At 39.4% G+C, this 21,989-nt stretch overlaps 1 protein-coding gene across 4 annotated transcripts in view; it reads right to left on the bottom strand.

Annotated features, from left to right (window-relative positions):
- Positions 1-6,423: 6,423 nt before the first annotated feature.
- The window catches only part of SERGEF (secretion regulating guanine nucleotide exchange factor), a 143,619-nt gene continuing 128,053 nt past the window's right edge, over positions 6,424-21,989 (bottom strand). For 2 of the 4 annotated variants that reach the window (XM_061610223.1, XM_061610224.1), the window contains one exon: positions 6,424-8,382. In XM_061610223.1, the coding sequence (XP_061466207.1) occupies positions 8,201-8,382 (182 nt within the window). In that variant the 3' untranslated portion in view covers positions 6,424-8,200. Of the gene's footprint in view, positions 8,383-18,012; positions 18,664-21,989 lie in introns of those variants that run through there. The other 2 variants (XM_061610225.1, XM_061610228.1) reach the window with 2 other exon arrangements.

Raw genomic sequence — 21,989 nt, 5'->3', positions numbered from 1 at the left:
ACTTCTGTACAATATCTGTTAGCATAGGGTTTTGAATACAAGTTAGTCTCAGAGTAGCTTCACATATGCACTTTTGGAGTTCTGTTTGAGTGCACGGTATCTCCCTACCACTGAAAGACACAGAGGAAAAGGGTAGACACTCCCCTCTCTTTTTAGTAGTATATCTCCCGCTATCAGACCAGCAAAAAAGCAGCCCCATCACTAAAAAGGATGAATCACTTCATGAATATGCCAGTATGTGTAGTATAGTATATGTGTAGCACTATACAGACAAAAATAATCTCCAGAACCTATCCTAAGGTTTCCATGCAGGCAATCTTCCTTATGAAAATTTGCTCACACGATTGTCATTTTGTTCATAAAGCAAACTTCTCTTCTTTATGCGGAGAAAGCCTTTGTGCAGAAACATATGAAAAACTGCATGTTGAATGGAGAAGGGGTTCTGTACCTGATCACTGTGAACAAGTTATGTGTGTGCAATAGCATGTGTTCATGTTAATGAAAACCCTTACAAAACACTTGTTTGTTTATTTTTAAAGAAGTATGAGTTGAGTCCCCTGTGATTTCAAAAATTACCTTTAAATTGCCAGTCTTAATCCCATGTATATTGGGATTATTATGAAAACTGATAGGTAAAAATATAATGGCTCTGAGCAGATGTACTTTACCTAAAAGAACTAAGATACTTGATGTATTGAAAAAGATCATTAGACAAACTAATGGTGGAGATAAGAAGAGAAAAATCAGGAAAACTGAGTAATATTCAATATCCCCAATAATGAACCCTCAAAGCTTTTGATATCACAGCAGTGCCTACCCAGAAAACAGAAACAAAATCAGAGATCTGTCTGCGCTGTAGAAGGTCTGCGTTCTGTTCTTAACATACATTGTACTTTGTGACTTAGGGCAGTTCACTTAGACTTCACTACTATGTTCAATTATATGGCAGTAAGTTTCAGTGAACTTAGTGGGGATTCTAAGTAGACATACATAATATTGCACTATTATAGTGTACTCTTGTGCATGTTAAATCATTCTTAAGTCCTACTGTGTTCAATGAAGCTTGCTTCCTTGTATGTTTAGGATTGCAGCCTTACAGCATAATCCTACACATATCTGCTTATAAGTAGGGTCCACTGAATTCAATATAAGGCTTACCCAGGTAAGTGGGTAAGCCTTACATGTGGGTAAGCCTCACTGAATTCAATAGAACTGAGCAGACATGGTAGACCTGTGCTGTTAATCTCTTTCTCCCATTTCACAATGTGTGATTCACTGCTGCAAAAAACTTTCATGTATATACATGGCTTCAAAGAAAGAGTATCTTCATCTCATCATGAAGAGAGCAATAAATACTCAAGGTAAGTATTCAAAAGGCCACAGAAAGATACCCAACCAAGTCATCTAAGGAAAATATGTTATTTTCTTCCTTAGAGGTTTTTCCCCAAGGACAGGGTACAGAAAGATCTCTGTTTGGAATACCATAGATTTAGGGCAGGATGGGGAGTCTTCCAGGTCATTCTGGAGAAGCCACAGCCACCCACGTTATCCCTGATATCATTTATGATGTGAGGTGTGGGGAAGGTTAGGGGAAGGCTTCAAAGGATCATTTAGGAGATTAAGTGGACTTCCAATGTTACCTTTGCTGATGGGTGGCATGAACATGCCTTGCACAAAGGGGGGGAGCAGTTTCCATTCAATAGAGCTTCCCAGCACTGCTCCAAGAAGCTCCTTTTCACTTTCCAGGGATGGAAAGAAGTGGGGGGACGCTTGCAAAGAGCAAGGGATTTTGATGGGTAGGTGGGATGACCCATCTATCAATTAGATTACATCATAATCGTGTTGAGTGATTGACATGTGGGTTGTCCTGCCTACCTGTCAAAGTTGGCCTTTCCTGTTTCCCATCCCTACTTTAGGGTATACAGACTTAAGGCAATGACCTATGGGCATCCCTTCCGGCTGTATCAATCTATGTAACTGTTATGAACAAAAATACTGTGTTATTTGCTAGAAAGAGCAAGATATGAGTGCTTCAAAAACTTGCACACACACATCCATATATACATATATGCAATATTATATCCTTCATTCTTTTTGATCCAATAAATCGTTACAGCAGTTACAGACTACAGCTTAGTATGTGCTTTGCCTACATGGATACAGACCTACTGAGAACATCCAACTTTGAAATGTCTGAAATTTAAGCCAGACTCTATTTTTTCCCATGGCTTGAAGTCCTCTTGGCTAGAGTTCACCTCTAAAGTTGTTTTTTATTAGTTACTTTATTGTATTAACCTTTTCCCCAGCCAGTGGCGTACCTAGTGTATTTGACACCCGGAGCGGATCACTTTTTAACACCCCCCTCCTCTATATGACAAAATTATTTTCAGTAATAATCATGAAATGAAACGGATAATAATAATGGCCAGAAAATAAATGCAGACAGTGAAAATTTTCTTTTATTGAACTTCGTATATATAATCATGCCAATTAAAAATAATAATAATAATTACCCTAATTATTGATGATTAACCAATATATAATTATAGTGTATGGATATTGATGAATTATAACATCTCCTAATATAATGAATTGAAGAAGCCACAACTATTAATAAAATCAAAGGTGACTCTGCTTGCAGGCAGGCACTTCCTTATTCAATGTATCATCATCATCATCCCTTGGCCACCAGCTTTCCCAACAGGGGATAGAACTCTTATTAAACGTACAACCCTCCCAACAAGCCACAACTTATTTATAAAATCAAAGCAGGCAAGCACTTCTGTTCTATCATCATCATCATTTCTTAGCCAACGACTTTCCCAACAGGGGATATAACTCTTATAAAAACTCTTATTAATCAAACAGCTCCAAGACAGGGAACAAAATCAAAGCTGCGGGGACAAAAATATGGGTGCAAGCCCAGTTGTGGCACAGTTAATCAAAAGTTATGTCTGGTCAACAGGAGAGTTGGAGTTGGAGTGTTGGACTAGGATATGGGAGACCAGGGTTTGAATCCCCACTCAGCCATGAAGTGGGTCACTTGTGACTTTTGGCCAGCCTAACCTACCTTAGAGTTGTGGAGATTAAATGAGGAGGGGGGAAACCACGTAGGCCACCTTGAGCTCCTTGGAGAAAAGGTGGGATGCAAATGCAGTAAAAGAATAAATAAATAAATATTTAGAAAAATTGGGGGGCAGGTTACTCCTTTAACAGCTCTCCCTATCCAAAACAGGGACACAGAGTAAAAAAGAGAGGGAGGGCAGGCCTAATTTCTTTAATAAACGCTTTCTGACCAATAGAGGGACACTAGAGCAACAAAGGAGTGGGGGAGAGGACAGAATGCGCGCCAAAAACCAACTGCCAAAGGAAAGGAGTGGCAATATTGGGCCCTAAATATATGCCTCAAGACAGAGCTTGGAAAAGTTACTTTTTTTGAACTACAACTCCCATCAGCCCCAGCCAGCATGGCCACTGGATTGGGCTGATGGGAGTTGTAGTTCAAAAAGTAACTTTTCTAAACTCTGGAACAAACTCAGACTAGACACCTACAAAGGTTCCTTAACATTTTATAACTCAAGACTAGCTGCCAAGCAGGGAAGCCCTGTGATCCCCGCCCCCAATGGCTTGGGTGGGTGGGTAAAGAAGCACCAATGATGCTTGATGCAACTCTTAGCAAGCAGCCAGGAGGCTTTCAGCTCCTGTTGCACGGTAATGTGATGCCCCACCTTCTCCTCTTGCTGCAGAGTAGAAAAGAGTGGGAACAGCTTTCCCTCTTCAAGCACAGAAGCCCATCTGCAGCTAGAAACAGGTATCTCTTCCTTTCCTGTTCTGCCTGGAGACAGATCGCTCCAGTCTTTTTCCTTACTTCTACTGACAAAAGAGGGCAGGGCAGGGGGCGGGAGGAAGAGGCATTGGAGCTTAAACAAGCCTAGGGGGTCTCTTCTCTTAACACATTCATACCACACATTCCTCGCTCGCGTGCCGCTTAGCGGCGGGAACGGACTGCGCGGTAATGGAGGAAGGAAAGGACAAGAAGGCAGTTCGTGCAGTGCAGGCTGGCAAGCAGCTGGCAGAGCAAAGCCTAGCTAAGCACGGTAATCAAAATTAGCAGACAATGCAGCCCCTTATTTCTGGCACCCAGGGTGGACTGCCCCCCCGCCCCCCCCTTGGTACGCTACTGTCCCCAGCATTGTTCAGTCTTTTGTACATTGTATTGCATCCTTGTCATTTGATGCTATTTACCTAGTAAAGGCAGGATTCTTACATTAAAAGACCATCTCGTGTTTAATGATGACCTGACTGATTGATTGTGATCTCACCTTTCCAGAGGTCCATGGCAAGTTCAACATTGGATTCAATTACCCTGTGGCCCATTTCAATGCATTAATCACCTTGGGTTTATCTAGACGCAATGAGAACGATGGAGTTGCCACCACTCTCTAGGAAGTGACCTTATACCAGTCAGTCTGTTGGTGCATCTAGCTCAGTACTATCTACCCTGACTGGCAGTAGCTCTCTGAGATTCAAACAATCATCTTCAGTCCTACCTGGTGATGCTAGTGATTGAACCTGAGACTTATTGCATGGAAAGCATGTGCTCTGCAACTATGCTATGGGCCTTCCCCAATATAAACTCATAGGCAGAGCTTGGAAAAGTTACTTTTTTGAACTACAACTCCCATCAGCCCTATCCAGTGGCCATGCTGGCTGGAGCTGATGGGAGTTGTAGTTCAAAAAGTAACTTTTCCAAGCTCTGCCATAGGAACATAAGATGCTGCCCGATACCATGTCACACTGTTTTTACATCTAATCCATTTTTTGTCTTCTCGGGCTGGCCGCAGTCCCCCAGATCTCAGGCAATGGTCCTTCACATCACCTGCCACCTAGAAACCTTTTAAATGGAGATGTTGGGGTTTAAACCTGAGACTTTCATTCAAAGCATGTGCTCTACCTTCTAAGCTATGGCCACTTTCTATTTCTCTTTGCCTTCAGTTCATCATAACATCTAAGAAAATATATGACATGACATTGTGTTGTGCATTGTCCCACAACATTGCACGTTCCTTTTCTGTCTCTTTCTCTCTCTCTCTCCTGCTCTAATAAACTTACTGGATTTCTGGAGTATGTGTTATCACCCAGAGCTGAAGGAATTGAGATATATCACACTTTGTATTGTAAATTAGTTCTCTCGAGCAATAAACATAAACTGGTTTTGGTACTTTTTTTGTTTCTATAGCTCATTTAGTCACATAGCTGAATTTCTTCACTAATTTTAAAAAATTGGATACTGTGTATAAAGTTACCAAATGTGTAATTAAAAATGGATATATGACTAAATAGTATTCCCTTTATAAAAATACACTGTATATTCTTGTCTCTTTTTTTTACTTTTTATCTTGCTGTTTGGATCAAAAAATTGCTATAATAAATAGTAAAATATACTACTGTCACACTGAACCAGCAATGTCCTTAGGCACAGAGAAGGGAGTTCCACATGCACAGCCTTGTATAGGTTCTCACTGTATGGTGCAGGATGTTGGAAGAAATGATGGTTCATTTATCAGCCATCTCCTTGCATCTAGTCAGCAAGTATGTCAGCACACAGCACGTCAATTCACAGGTGTCAAGTGTGGATTCAGTATAGATGGGGAAACTTGTCCTTATTTTGGATTTCTCCATCTCATTCATTTAACACATTGGCCTGGCCTGTCACCATGTCATATCACTTCTCCATGTGCAGTTCTTTAAAAATAGTCTGCCTCTCTGCCCCTTTAGTGAAAGCCCTTGTCCTTGTTTTGAGCATCCTTCATCTTGAATGCTGCAACTCTCACTTCTCTGGCTTTCTCTTATTACACATCAAGTCTCTCACTTCTGTCACATATTGTCCATCAGAATTGTTCATCTTTGTCATTGTTTAGACAATATGACACCTCTCCTATGCTGGTTCCTCAATCCAAGATAAAACTCCTTATCCATACCCCTGCCCTGAACTAACTTTCTAAGGAGGGAGTCTACAGAACTAAGGCAAACAGTGGTGATGAGACAAGGTTCTAGGCCTTATTGACCCAAAAATAATAAAAATTGCAATTTGTTTTACCATGAATTTCTGTTTACTATGGATGATGGATGACATTCCTGATTAGGGATCATGCTTCCTACTGCAAGAAACAGGAAGGATCCACTATAGTCTTTTGCCTCCTCTCCAGGGGGAGGAGTCATCCCTCTCACCAGACTAATTGGCAAAGTCACAGGTTTTCTAAATGAACAGTGATTCAATACTATGTGTACAAGAGGTTGTGCTAAGGGATTTGTTGTGGTTATTTGGGGAAACATGCCTATGGGTACCACACCAGCAAAAATTACTCCAAGATAATGCAGACTTTGATGATGATGGTGATGATGATATTCAAAGTCAACATGTAAATCAATCCTATTTAATGAACTTTCTAACATGGTTGTATGCAGATAGATGAGTACATTTAAATTGAGATGGAATCAAGCTACAATGCAAAATGCATGGCAAGTTTTCATATTAAGCTGGCCAGAAATGGCTTGCCAAGCAGGGCAGAGCTGCTACAATAGCTTCCTAGCAGGTAAGTCACTTGCTTACTGGGGCGAGGCAGTGGGGTCATCATTGCAATGCAAATGGAATGGCAGGAACACTAGATTGGCTCCTCCAGTGCATTTGCACCACACCGACCACTTCTCCCCTCCCTCTCAGTCAGCAACAATGAGTCACTTACTGGGAACCTGGCAAAGTAGTTCTGCCCCAGCCAGCAACCCACTTCTGAAGCTGGCACTTAATCTGGTAATTATGATTCATTTAACTGAGTGTACATGTGAGGGATTCCATACTGCACACAGAGCTCCATGCACACACAAGGCTGCCCTCTTCTTATCCATAGTAAGAACTGCTCAGCATATTGTACAACGGAGAACCAAGTCCCAGGAAAATAAAGTTCACTTTTTAAATGTAAATAAACTAGAAAAGGAAAAATGAGTTAAAGCCTATTAGAGCTATGGAGATTTCTATCTCTGTGCCCCTTCCATTGCATAGCAAATATATTAATATATTTGGAGGCTAACTTGTGGAACTTGGAATTTTTTAAAAGTGGTTTTAGATTGGGGTGGCGGGGTGGCAAGAGAACAAAGGAGAAGGGTTGGGAAAATGTATCTTTTGTGTGAATGACTAGAGAGAATTGATCTCTATGGCCCATTTGAAGCCTCACTGAGAATTTTAGCCAGTTCACAAGGCCCTTTTGAATGCAGTCAGGATGTGTGGCACAGCAATATGCATTCAACATGCATTAAAGTGCAAACTAGAGATTGGAGAAATCTATAGAGACCCAAGAATATAGCAGCTACACATACACATATTCCATATGTAATAGAAATTTGATGTACTGAGGGTGACATGACAGGCTGATTAGGAATCACCAGTACTGAGCAGAGCTTGGAAAAGTTACTTTTTTGAACTACAACTCCCATCAGCCCTAGCCAGCATGGCTACTGGATTGGGCTGATGGGAGTTGTAGTTCAAAAAAGTAACTTTTCCAAGCTCTGGTACTGAGAAATATGCTCTGATATATTTACTATCACCAAAGCTGCAGTGCCCATGTACTCTTCTACAGCAGTAAAGAGGCAAGGCACATTCTGCTTCATTTTAGCAGACCTAAAATGTTTTCCTCTTTTTCACCATACACAAAAAGCATTCATCCTCTCCTTTTTAAAATGAACCAGGCAAAATAACATATTTAAACAAAATGGATGCAATCTAGCAAATGCTGAGCATGTCCATCTCCCATAGAAATTAATGAGTTAACTGTAACCACGTATAATTCTTGGCTTTCAACAGGACCAAGTCATCATGACTAGCTTTCACTCGATTCTGCCAACTTTCATCAAGAAAGATTTTCTTTCAGTGAGCTGTTGTTGTTTAAGAGCATTAAAAGACAACTTCTTTTTGTTTGATTCTAAGCCAGCACTTAGACTTCCCAATTATTTTCACAACCTTGTTTAGCCATATATACATTTTTCAGAGCTTGGAAAAGTTACTTTTTTAAACTACAACTCCCACCAGCCCCAGACAGCATGGCCATTGGACTGGGCTGATGGGAGTAGTAGTTCAAAAAAGTAACTTTTTCAAGCTCTGATTTTAGCACATCAAATTGTAGTGCTTTAAATCATGTTGACTTTTCTATTGTAGGAAGTTTAAGCGAGGTAAATGACAAAATGCCATGGAATGTCCAGCTCCACATCCAATTAAAAGGAGTTTTGTAGAACTAAGAGCCCCAAGAGGCTGAGGAAGGCAGACGTTTGCTTGTGCTCCATCGCCGCACATTCCATGTTCATTCCATCCCCAGGAAAAACACTGATTTCCTAAAAGAAAAGAAGAAATGCAATCAGAACATTACAGCAACTAATACAGCACCACTATTTCCAAAATCAGATCATCAACTTAGCAATGAGCATCAGACTGCTGAGCACTATGTTAAAAGAAAGAAAAGAAAAAGGAGATGTTCCAGTGATACTTAAGAACAGAAGAAGCTGCCTTATAGACCATGGCCCAACCAGCTCAGTATTCCTTACTCTGACTGGCAGCTCTACCTGGAAATGTAGGTAATTGAACTTGAGACTTCTGTATGCCAGGGGCTGTGGCCTTTTCCCAAAATACTTTCCAAGTAAACATAATAGAATTGGGCTGAAAGTCTGTTGTACCATTACTTTCCTCTACAAGAGTATAGACAAGGAATTAAAAATCATGAAAGAGGGATTACAAGTGGACTAATATGTTTATTATGGAATATTCAAAAAGGAATAACATGCAGTGTGAACTTTAAGGTCTTGATTCAACTTTGTACATGCAACATTCCATTATCTTCCAATTACCTCTTACATTATCTATTCTTTTTCTTTTTCAGATGAAGAACCAAGTTTCCAAGTGATATTTAGGGCTTTGAAATTCAGTAGAAAATTTTCAGTCTTATAAAAGGGGCTGATATAAAAAAAACTTTTAGTCTGAAAAGTGGCAGCTCAGTTTTCTGGGAATTATTTCTGGTATTATTGTACTCCTTTCGGCACTGACAATTGAAGAAAACCCCTATTTCAAATGGAATGATACTCTTTCTTTTCATCTTATGCCTGTGTAGCCAAATGAAACTCAGCAATAACAGTGCAGTATCAAGTAGGCTACTGCTCGGGGGGGGAGTTATCTGTTCATCTCCATGTGTACTTATAAGTTCAGACACAGAAAAACTATTCTAAATGTTCTAATAGTTAGATATAAAACTATACACATCCAATCATTGACATAAAACTACCAAGTTAATATTAAGAATTATTGGTTTTGCTTGTGGAATATGTACATAATTTTCCTGGTCTTTGGCTGTGAACCCCAAGACTGAATGTACTAGATTCCTGCCCTTGTTGGAATCTCTCTCATACAGAGAGAGAGTGAGAGACACACACACGGGTTGCTAGGTGTCCGGTTTTCAGCCAGATACTCTGCCTTTGGGGATCATCTCCGGGTAAGTCACCCTAATCTCCAGACTCTCAGCTTTAATTTAAGGCAAAAAAAAATTCTACGGGGTCTGGTTCATGAGATATACACCAAAATATCAGCCTCCCCACACAACTGTTAAATCTGTTTAACACATCTGTTAAATCACCTCGCAACTCTAACCCCACCCTTTCAGGATTGTAGACAATAAGTGAAGTCAGGGTTGTGATTTGTTGACCTCCAGGCAGTGCCTAGACCTCATTGCAATGCCAGAAAATGGTTTCCCCCTGTTTAATCTGAAAATCTCATAAATTGAGTAAGTATATAGCTTTCAGGGTTTTTTCTGCTGTGTGCAGGAGTCAAACCCTAGGCTGTTGAAGAAGGCAGTGTTTGGAAAACCTTCCCAATATGTGTCATATCCAGGTTGGGACTCAGGAACCAGACCAGTTGGTGAAAGCAATTCAGTTTTTATTAAAGTAATATCCAGACAAAGACTACGCCTTCTCATGAAGTTTCACTACAAAACATAACCTGCGACTTGAAAGAGAGTTGACAGAACAAGGAACCACTATTCCCCCTGTCCCTTAAGAAGGGGGAAATCGAGCGCGAATTCTCTCACTCCGCCTCAAAGTGCTCTCATCCACTCCCCTCCTCTCCCCCTTCTTTTGTTGTCTCTTTTGCTGTCTCCTTGTATGTGGTGAAGGAGGTGCTACTGCCCCCTCCCCTTCTGTGGACTCTGATTCAGGTATGGGGGAAAGCGGGGGGGCAAGGCCTAAACCATCTGGCTGCTTCTCTTTGCTTTTCCCTGGATCAGGAGGAGGCTGGATGCCCCCTTGCCCTCCCTCCTTCTCCAACTGCTCTAAGCTCAAAGGGGGAGGGGGTGTGGGAAATTCCTGGGAAGGATATGTGTCTGTTGGACATTCAAGGTCTTTGCTGCCAGACAGTTCTATCTCTGAGATTCCCTCCCCCTCCTCTGCGTCTTCTTCACACGGCTCTGGCCAAATGACCCACTCCCTCTCTTCGTCTCCTGAAACATCAGGGCCACAATCCTGCATCCTGACAATATGAAACTTTAACCCAATGCTAGTTTTTCTGGGAGTAAAGCTGCAATGCTAATCCCACATACCCAGAGTAAACCCCATTGAATTCAATAGGACTTACTTTTGAGTAGACATGGTTAGGATTGTGCTGTAAATTAATGAGACTTTTGAGTGAACATAGCAAAGAATTGTGTTTGTGTTGTAAATCTTTCTCTCACCCTCCAATCCTCTTTTTAAAGCAATTAGACAAGGCTTACTTAGGCATCACAGTGTGTGTGTGTGGGGGGGGGTCTTTCCAAAAACCCTATGATGTAGGGTTGGTGACTGGAAACCAAGGCAGCTCACAATAAGAAATAAATCCCTTTAAAATCCAATAACCATAAAACAAGTATAAACAGTTGCAAAACAGCTTAAAGTAGCACGGTTCTGAATTTTGGGGTGGGTGAATGAAGTTTATTTGTTTCTCTGTTTGTTTGTATCCCAACTTTCCTCCCAGGGCGGCAAACAAAAGCACTAAAAACACTTTAAAACATCATTAAAAATAGACTTTAAAATATATTAAAACAAAACATCTTTAAAAATATTTTTTAAAAGCTTCAAAAACATTTTTTTTGCAAAAAGAAAAGGTTGAAAAACATATTAAAAAGCAATTCCAACACAGACTGGGATAAGGACTCAGCTTAAAAGGCTTGTTGAAAGAACAAGTTCCTAATCACTTGAGGTTGCAGTTCTCTGCACACTTCCCTGTTTGAGTAAGCCCCATTGAATACATTGGGACTTGCTTCTGAATAAACAAGCATAGGATTGCACTGTAAATATCTTTACAGGTTGTGTAAATAATAAACATATTTGATAGTCATGGATATATAAATATTTCTTCATACTGTGTCCCAATAAGTATTTGATTTCACACTATGGTTGTAGATTATTTCCTCTACATTTTAAGTGTGCCCTTCTTCCTTGGGGTGGTCATGGTTCTCCATTGTTTTCATCCTGAGAGGCAGATAGGCTGAGAGATGGTGAGCAGCCCATGGTCACCCACTATACTTTATAGCTCATTTCCATTTTGAAAAATTAATTAAAATGATTTACATACAGGAAAAGTTTAAAGCACACATTTAAAGGGCATTTAAAGGGCACTTCCCCCAAAAAACATGGGCAGTGTAGCTTCCCTCTCACAGTTTGTTTGTTTGTTTGTTTATTATTTGATTTATATCCCGCCCTTCCTCCCAGCAGGAGCCCAGCGCGGCAGTTATCACAGTTATTGTTCTCACCGCCCTTAACAAACTACAATTCCCATGATTCTGTGGTGGGATTCATGTGCTTCAAATGGATGGTGTGGATCTGCCCTAGGTATGATGTGCATTCAAGAGTGAATGGAAAAGAACAATTTTAAAAGATACTTCTTATTCTTACTCATTTCTCAGACCTCTTTCTGAAGTGAAGGGTCAAATCTGTAAAGAAGTTTGGAGCAGCCACATTAAAAGGGCAGGGCATTCCAGGCAGGGGATTGCCAACCCCGCTTGGATATGGATGTCTTTGTAGAGGAACCCTAGTCAAGGTTTACCAACAGCACAATCCAAACTATATCTACTAGAAGTCAGTCTTGTTGAGTTCTATGGGGCTTAATCCCTTAGTAAGTGTGTTTAGAATTGCAGCCTTCAGGAGCATCCATCTTTACTCCCCAAAGCTCCCATCTAACATCTCCACAACACTAAGCTCCTTTGTCCCTACAGTGACCTTCTGGTGACTGGCCTGGCCTGAAGGCACTTAACTCTTCTTGCTGAAAGCAAGTAGGCTAGATTAAATGTTCCCTACCCAGGCTCCATCTTTTAGTTAAGATTTATATCTTAATTTCCAATCAGAGAAATGTTTTTGCTTGAATTGTATGCTCCAAGCAACTGTGATTGATGCTTAATGTATCGTGCTTAATGACATCACTAGGGCCCACCCCTATGACATCACTAGGGCCTGCCCATATGACATCACTTGGGCCCACCCCCAACATCACTAGGGCCTGCCCCTGAAATCTCAGGGTTTGGGATGCTTCTGACCTGGCAGCCTTAACACAGAGAGAGAGAGACAGAAAGAGAGAGAGCCTCTGATATGACACTGTGAAGTCATGGCTGACTTCCAGAGGCACTGTTGAAGAATGTCATGGACTACCAATTTGCCAGCTCAATTCCCACAAATGATGGCTGAGCAATTTGTTGCCGAAAAAGTACGCAAATAGGGCCATGAAAGTAGGGTAGAATTTTTAGTGCACCTTTACTTAAACAAACCAATTTGCCAAGTACTGTGGTAGTTTAAAACTCGAAGTAGAAGCTTCTGATCTAGCTTAGTCACAGAGTAGAAATCAATGGTTTCATGTTATATTACAACTGGGCCAGTCATTGGCTCAAGGTCACCCAACAAATGTCATGGCTCAGTAAGGATTTGAATCTGGGTCTCCCTGGTCCTCAGCTAACAGAAAATGTTATGGATTTAGAGGAAGCCCTTTACAGTATTTTAGAAGAGAGAATAATCTATTACACATGTCAACAAAAATGAATGGTGAGGTTTGGGAGGAAAATCCATTAATCAAGAGCAACCATGCTATCAAATAACATTGATGGTGACGAGCAAATAAGGCACGGTTTTCAACAGAACATGGGGAAAAGACTATAATAATATATTTCCATGCACACCTGACAAATAAACAATATATTTTATTCATTCATTTAATAAAATGTTATTAGTACATCTTTCAGGGTAAAAATAAGATAGCTTACAATAAATAAAATACAAACCAATTCATGAGATAAACCGAACAAAATTGAAACAGCTACCTAATACTTCACAAATTGACAGCAGACAGAACATTATTATAACCCAGCTAAAAAGATTTAAAAATAATTTCCACAGAATCATCCTTCTTCAATTCAAGAAAATGAAAGCTGGAATAAATGATTTTTTTAAGTTAGTGAAGAGATTTTAACTTTAATTAAGACAGTAGGATTACTGAGGACCAAACTAGACATGGTGCAGCAGATCAGTGATCGCACAGTCCACTTTACAACAAAAACAAAAATAGCTGAAGGAGGGTGGATAGTTGGTTAACACTCTCCCTCTGCACCATTTCCTTAATATCTCACCACCATTGCAGGGTAAACTATGCCAGTTAACTCTCCCTCACCGCTGTAATTCTGATATGCTGTTGATGATGATGATGTTACCATTAGTTATGAATTTGTGAATTACCTTCCACATATATGTGATTTCTCCTTCCATGACAATTATTCACTTTGAGGGGTATTTTTTGTTTGCTGTTGCTTTTTTAAAAAGAGATCCTAATCTATATATTTTGGTTTTTTTTACAATAATTTTTATTCAAATTTTCATAAAACATACAAAACAAAATCATAAAACATTCAAAGACAAAAAACAAAACAAAACAAAAATGATTAAACAAAAAAATAAAATGTTGACTTCCCATTTGTCAGAGATCAAATCAGTTATAGGTCTACAATATATAACAATCCTGTCTCTTAAATTATATTATAAAATCACTTTCCTCCAGTAGTTATCTTAATTAATCATCAAATCTCATAAACATTACTTTATTCTTTCCACAAAAAGTCAAAGAGAGGTTTCAATTCTTTAAGAAATATATCTATCAATTTTTCTCCAAATAAACATGTCGATTAATCCATCTCGTTAATAATAATAATAATCTTACTGTCATAACCATAGTCCAAATAAACATATCGATTAATCCATCTCATCAAAATCTGTTAGGTCCAATAATTTCAATAGCCATTATTCCATTATCCATATTAATTCCATCTTCCATCTTCAATAGTCCTGTTAAGTCCAGTAATTTCAGTGTCCAATCTTCCATTATCAGTATTCCATAATAATCTTGCTGTCATAGCCATAGTCATATAATAAGAGTCTGATGGGAATTTCCTCTATCCCAAATATTTTCTTGCCATCAATTCTGAATAAGTTGCTGAAATATTGTTGTAAAGTCATATCTCTGTTCTTCTTTTTTACAGAATGCACTGGCTCATCTCTTGAGAGTTTTTCCATTGTCACATGGCTGCAGTTAATTCCATAGATTTTCTCTATATCAAGCTCCATCACATCATTCCAGTCCAGAAGATTATCCAAGCCACTGATAACTTTATCTCTAATATCTTCATTAATTTCTTCAGAGATAACGTTAAATTCCAAACAGTAGATTTTATTTCTAATATCCATAAACTCCAGATCTTTTTCCAATTCCACATTTGTTCCAATCTCCAGGGCTTGTATCTTCCCTTTATTTTTTCTTTTCTCATCTCTGATCTCATTCTCCTCTCTCACAGGATCCCCTATTTCTTTAAGCTCCTGCGTCATTTTGCTCAGTTCCATTTTCAGCTCCTTACTGCCCTGTCGCAGGGTTTGTTTCGTTATCTCAATCTCATCCATTATTTTCTGAAACATAATTACTTCCAGATTCTCAGCCACTTTCTTGATTGCCATTTTTAAAACCACGAAAACAAAACAAAACAAAAATAAAGAAGAACCACTTCTTATTTCAGCAACAATTGGGTTAATATTCCAGGCTTGATGACATCACAGTATAAACAGAGCAGCCTGCCTTATCTCTCTATGTTCAAGAATACAAAACAAATTTAGTTCCCAGCATCAAAACAGTTAGTGGCGTCGTGAAGAAGCAGATTCGTCAAAATAAAATAGACCCAAAAGAGAATAGTCCCAGACAATATGTTCCTCGGAATAGAAATCCCTCTTCTGTTTATATCTTTAGAATGCACTTCCAGGACAGCTTTTTGCAATAGAAACAGAGATAAGCTGTTAATTTCGTGAATAACAGAGAAGAGTTATAGCTCACCCAGAAGTTCTTTAAAGCTGATTCATTTGACAAATCTCTTTTTGCTGCAACAATTTAAACCAAGTAAAAAAAATAATAGAAAGAAGGGTGCTTGCCTGTTAGTCCGTTTTCTCTTTGAAGAAAAGATAAACGTATCGCATTAATCAGATAGAGCTTGTTCGGAAGTCCGTCCGGCATTGCTGGCTGGACCTTTTCTCATAAATTAATGAAATTCAGTCCTCCCAACAAAAACAGGCTTTTGAGGTTGATCTCTACGTTTCTCCCTGCCTGGGAGAAATTTCATCAGTCAAAAAAAAATGTTCTGACTGATTTATATCTGAATAAGCTTCTTCTGCGGCGAAAGCCCGTCTCAAAAGCAGGCACAAGCGAAGTCACCCTTCCCGGAAGTCCCTAATCTATATATTTTGTAAACCAGGATAGGAATTTGTTTTGTTGAAGGTGCAGTATAGAAATTCCTTAATTAATAACCAAATGAGGAAAAGATTATAGTTCTCCTGCATCACATGTAGTTTGATTCTAACACTGAACATGTTATGGGGCATCAGGTTCAAAACTATGCAACACCTTCTTCCATCCATGTATTATTCAGCTGACATTTGAAGACCTAGAGTAGCAATGTGGGAACTCCAGCTTCAGACATAAAAGGACGACTCAGTGATATAGCTGCTACTGTTAGTAAGGTACACTCCCCTCCACACACACACACACACATTCTTTCTGAGGTACAGAATTATTCAATAATTTATTTTATTTCAGCTATACATCTGAAACCAGAAGTGGAAACACTGCTGTCGAAAAATAAAGGCTATTCTTGTATTCTGCTTCAATGGGGCTAGTAGTGCCAGAAATCCAATGAGAAAACATACTCTCCCCCACCTTTCTGCTGATAAGAACAAGCAGAGAGTTGACATTAGCATCTGAATACATGTCTGGTTTTCCACTAAATAAATTATACTCTGAACCAACAAGCAAATTGTCTCCCCAGCTGTAAAATGGAACAACAACATGAATCCACCTTGATAGAAATCTGGCCACATAAAAGTTGCTGTAAGTCATAGCTCATGCATTTTTAAATGGAGGGGTGTGGCTACATCCCCATCCTTCATGCCTAGATAGGATAATGTTTTGGATTTTACTGATATTGGATAACAATATGATAAAATATGAGTGCAGATGTAAAAATTATTATCAGTTTTATATTATTATCCATTTTGTTGGAATATTGACCAATTTAAAAATAAAAGTACATTCCTAAAAGTAACAACAAAGAGTCTTGCGGCACCTCAAAGACTAACACATTTATTATGGTGTAAGCTTTTGTGGGCTACAGTCCGCTTCATTAGATTGCAGTTAGTTCACTGTAGTCCCCAGAATTTATTAATCTTTAAGGTGGCACAGGGCTCTTCTGTTGTTTTTGCTGCAACACAGCTACCCTGCTGAAATTTAAAAGAAAGATCTTCATGAAACATAGAATTAACTGTCACAAGGTGTGTATGATATTCTGTGAAATACTATGAGAAGATGGAACATGACCAAAATTGACAGAGAGTAGTGCTAATGATTAGAGGAAGAGGATGGGACAGTATGAGGATCAGAATACTACATACAAAACAAGATTATGGGGGTGGGAACATGGAAGATTCTACACATGAATAGAGCTGCATTTCTTTTTTTTTATAATAATTTTTATTCAAATTTTCATAAAACAAACAAAACAAAATAAAAAAACATAACACAATAGAAATGAAAATAAAAAACTTGACTTCCGATTTGTCACAGATCAGCTATAAGTATATAATAGATATCAAACCTGTCCCTAAATACATACAAGATCACTTTTCTCCATAGTCTATCTTAATTAATCGTCAAATCCCATTATCATCATTTCATTTTTATCTTTCAACAAAAAGTCTAAGAGAGGCTCCCATTCCTTAAGAAATGTATCTGTCGATTTTTCTCTAAGTAAACATGTCAATTTGTCCATCTCTACTAAGTCCATTAATTTCAATAGCCATTCTTCTGTTGTTGGTGTTGATTCCATTTTCCACTTTTGTGCATATAATAATCTTGCTGCCGTAATCATATATAATATTATTCTTCCATATTTCTTTTCTATTTGTTTATCCATAAAACCCAATAAAAAAATTCTGGCTTTGACTGAATATTTATCTTTAAGATTTTTTGCATCATCCTACCTATCTGTGCCCAAAATAATTTTGCCTGTTTACACAACCACCACATATGATAAAATGATCCTTCTTGTTGTTTACATTTCCAACAAACATTAGAAACGTTACTATACATTTTTGACAACTTTTCTGGAGTCATGTACCAACGGTACATCATTTTATAGAAATTTTCTTTAAGATTATAGCATAATGTAAATCTCAAGCCTTTTTTCCACATATTTTCCCATTGATCCATTTGTATGTTATAACCAAAATTTTTGCCCACTTTACCATACACTCTTTTACTTGTTCTTCTTCCATATCCATTTTCAGCAAGAGTTTATACATTTTCACAATTATACTTTCATCATTTGTACACAAACCTATTTCAAAATCAGATTTACTTATTTCAAACCCATACATTTTCTTATCCATTTTATATCTTTCTAACAATTGTAAATAGGCAAACCAATAGAGCTGCATTTCTGAGCATAAGCAAGATTTACATACATGTGGAGCTCTAGAAAGTTGCTCTGCCAACAAATCCTTTAACTGAGACCTTGGCCATAATGCTAATGTAAAAACTGCATAATACAATGAAGACGCCAACGCAGCACCACCACCACCACCGCTACTATGACAACCACCACCAACACCACCAGCAGTACTTGGCCAAGGGCAGTGGGCCCAGTAAGGCCCAGCCGCAGCGGAAGGCACCCCTGCAAGCATTCAAGCCCCGCAAGAAAGCAGCCCTGCAGTGTCGGTTAGCTGGAGGGAAGATGATGGTCCCAAGGTCATCTAGGGAGCTGAGCGGGAACTTGTACCTGTTTGACTTAGGTGCTGTTTTGGTTATCTCTCTGTTGTCTTTTTCTGCCTCTCTTTTTGTTATGGAATCTCTCTCATTGTGTTTTTGAAAATAATAAAAGTTGGAAGAAAAAATAACATACAACAAATATTGATTTTGTCAGCTGGTCAAAAACAGAAGGTTGTGTCTTGTTTAGCTACGATTTTTCAGAAGTGCACAGTATCAAAAAAAGGCAAATTGCTTCTCTTTGATCAATTATGAAAAATCCAAATCTAAGAGAGAGAAAAATTAGTCAAAAAATTAGTTTTCTAGGAGAGAGTGCCCACTCATACCCTCCCTTGCTTTCTTTTCTTCATTAAATGCCAGCACGGCCCATTTTCATGCAGCAAGCGGTTAGGAAATGGAAAGACACTTGATTGTTAATGTAATTCTGCTGAATCTAATACCCCTGCAGTACATGATGCAGGCTGGGCTGCTTTGAAAGGATGGAGATGCTGAGTTGCTATGGAAACAAGAAGGCAACTCTTTAGATTGTTCAACCCTGAAGAGCTGCCCCGTCAATATCTTTAAAGACTGCTAACAAAATTTTAATCAAGGATGAGAATAAAATGAATTCCAAACTATTGTTTGCTACTGGTGTCCCACTTCAGATAGTGTCACTTTTTTCCATGTTGGCCACCCCCGACAATGTCTTTCAGCAAGCTAAAACACAAATGAAGACATGAAACAGAAATGAAGATATTACCATCCAGTTTGGCTGCTTGAGATTATTCCTCATAGCATTAATATGTCAGCGTCCTTATTTAAAGTAAGAGCAATGGTTAATAGCATTGTTCATCAATTAGATGATTTACTACCAGGTCCTTTCCCACACATCCCTTGCCCTCATTCCTCCAAGAAATTGTAAACTGTTAGAAAAGGAGCATATGTTTTGAATAAACTGTGATAACAAACCAGGAACCTGAATAAATTCCAGAATAAAATCTACCACGGGTTTCATAAATTCTAAATTACTACCCTGAAGTGCCTAAATCTGGCTTACTCCCAAAACGTTTTCCAAGTCTTCGAGACGCAGCAGCTAACAAAGTACTTTAATCATGAAAAGCAGCAGAGAGGTGGCAGATATGCAGCCCTTGGACTCCTGTTAAGGGTCTACATAATCTCAGGTGGCTGGATAGAGCAGGAATGGGGAGCTTGCAGCCCTCCAGATGTTCCTGGATTACAACTCCCATCACTCCTGACCATTGGCCATGGTGGCTGGGGCTGATGCAAGGCAACAGATTCTCACCCCTGGCATAGAGTATTAGACAGGGGGATCGGGGCTTAAATCCCTCTTTGGCCCTAATACTCCACTGGGTGGCCTTTGGTCAGTCTCCTTCTCTCAGCTTAATTTACAACATAAGAATGTTTTGAGCATAAGAATGAGGGGAAGGCCATGTAAATTGCCTTGAGTTCCTTGGGTCAGACAAAAAATGTAAGAAATAAATAGTTGTCAGTGTTGCAGAGATCGCAATGGTGTATATTTGAAGTGCTTAGTTAGCAGAAAGCAAATAAACGTTGCTGATTACTGTTTGTAATTCAAACCTCATTCTTTCATCCCAGGACCTGATTTTAGGAAGCCGAAGCAACAATTCTGTGGACGCTCACTGGGGAGGAAGCCCCGCTGAATGAAGTGTGACTTACCTGCAGATTAATAGAACTGGTTCTATATCATAGTTTTGAACATTTGAATGCAACATGCTTTATTGGTAAATACTGTACAGCAATATTTTGCACGGCATAGAAACTGCCTTGTATAGGTATTTTATTCAAACTCTGCAAAATGTAGGAGAACTGGCCTGTCATCCATGACTGCAAATGATGAAATGCATTCCCCATGGCATACATTCATGTATTATAAATAATTCTCTTTTGATTCCACTCATTTTCTATTAGTGTTCACAAACCCTGCATTTGAGCTCTCCTGGTAGATCTACAGTAGTGGAACATTCTGGAAAAAGCCAAGGAAACTTTCAGACAAACCCTGCCAACAGTAGCTTCCGCCCATATGCTGTTTGCACAGGTGCATTGGGGTGCTCGTCATTGGTGGGGCTTCGCTGCTAGATAAGATGAGTGGAGTTACGTGGAGGGACACCTCTGCCCCACCCAAACCCCCTTCAGCACAGTGGATCAGGGCTTTGGATTGCTCTGTTAGTCATTCAGTACCATTTTCTATTTTACTGCTGGTGTTTAAATTGAATTGTTATTTTTACTGTGAAATATGTTTTTTTTTTTTATTTATCATGTGAAGCACCTTGAGAGGCTTACACAACCCTGAAAGGTAGTACACAGATTGCTAAATAAACAAATATCTTTCTTGCATATTTCTATTGAACAGACCAGAAGTTTCATAGATCTGGAAAACTGACATGGGCATGGAAAAATCAAAAAAGGTTTATTCTTTTTATGGTTAACGCAAGCAACACCAGTTACTATGGAAACCAAATAATTTATAATTTTAGATCAAGTCCAGAAAAAATTGAGTATGTTAGCTCTATCCAAGCTGCATCTCCAGCATTTATCTACCACACGTGTATATATTTGATTCATCCTATGTAGAGTCAAATACCACTTAAATATCAGTTCATAAAAATTATCTTTAGGGTTCATATACACAGTGAACTGCAGGATATGTTTCCACATTCAAATCTTTATGTCTTGTGGAATATTTCTAAGTGAATGGAAAATTCTGTGATGATTCTAAGGTCTGACTCTGGAGCATGGTATTACTGTACTCCTGAGGCCCAACCCCAACCAAAGTTCTACTTCTCATATCAAAATGAACCCTCCTGTCCTGTTCAGAGTGGGAGCCACAAGACTGAGACGCAGGTGCAAGTAATTCTTGTTTTATTAAAGTAATGGATACATTGACAGCAGCATGCTTCATAGGATTCCCCTTGCCAGCTTACTACAATTCCCCAACTAAACTCTACAAATGGTCTGCAACGTATGAAGGAAGTTGACTCAGCACCCTAATCAAAAAGCGGCAGCCTTAAATAGGGAAAGTCTTGGATCATAATCTCTGGCTCCTGCACACGCTCTCCCTCTGCCCTGTCCATTTCTCACGGCGTCGAGAGCAAGGTGAAGGGGGGCTTGCTTCCAGTAGCTCATCTGAAAGAACCAGTACCTTGGTGACAGGCTCGAAGTCAGGGGCGGAGAAGCGTCTGAAGCATCCCCAAAGCCGCTTGGTAAAGGGGGGGTTACCGCGCGCTCTGAAGCATCGCCCAACAGCTCTACTGGCATGTCCGGGGGCTGTGTGTTGTCCTCTTCGGAGGCAGCGTCATTCATGGGAACTGGCACGACATCAAACTCACTCCCTTCCCCAAGGTCTTGAGAAGACTCAACAACTACTGGCTCCTCTGTGCCTTCTAACTGCTGGGGAACCTGAAACTCATGCCTTCTCCCTCCCTGGGCCTCGTGAGAGAGCTGGGGCTCAACACCTCCAAACAAAGCTGTCCCCTCCTGGTAACAGCATCAGTGTTTGTCCTAGGCAGAGCGTCAACCCCAAACTATTGTACAGACTATTGTTGCTTCATTCTGCCTTCTCTAGACTATGCTG

This window comes from Rhineura floridana, chromosome 2 (assembly GCF_030035675.1).
Source record: "Rhineura floridana isolate rRhiFlo1 chromosome 2, rRhiFlo1.hap2, whole genome shotgun sequence".
NCBI lineage: Eukaryota > Metazoa > Chordata > Lepidosauria > Squamata > Rhineuridae > Rhineura > Rhineura floridana.
The sequence above is the reverse complement of the archived record's forward strand: the minus strand, read 5'-3'. Positions and strand labels throughout refer to the sequence as shown.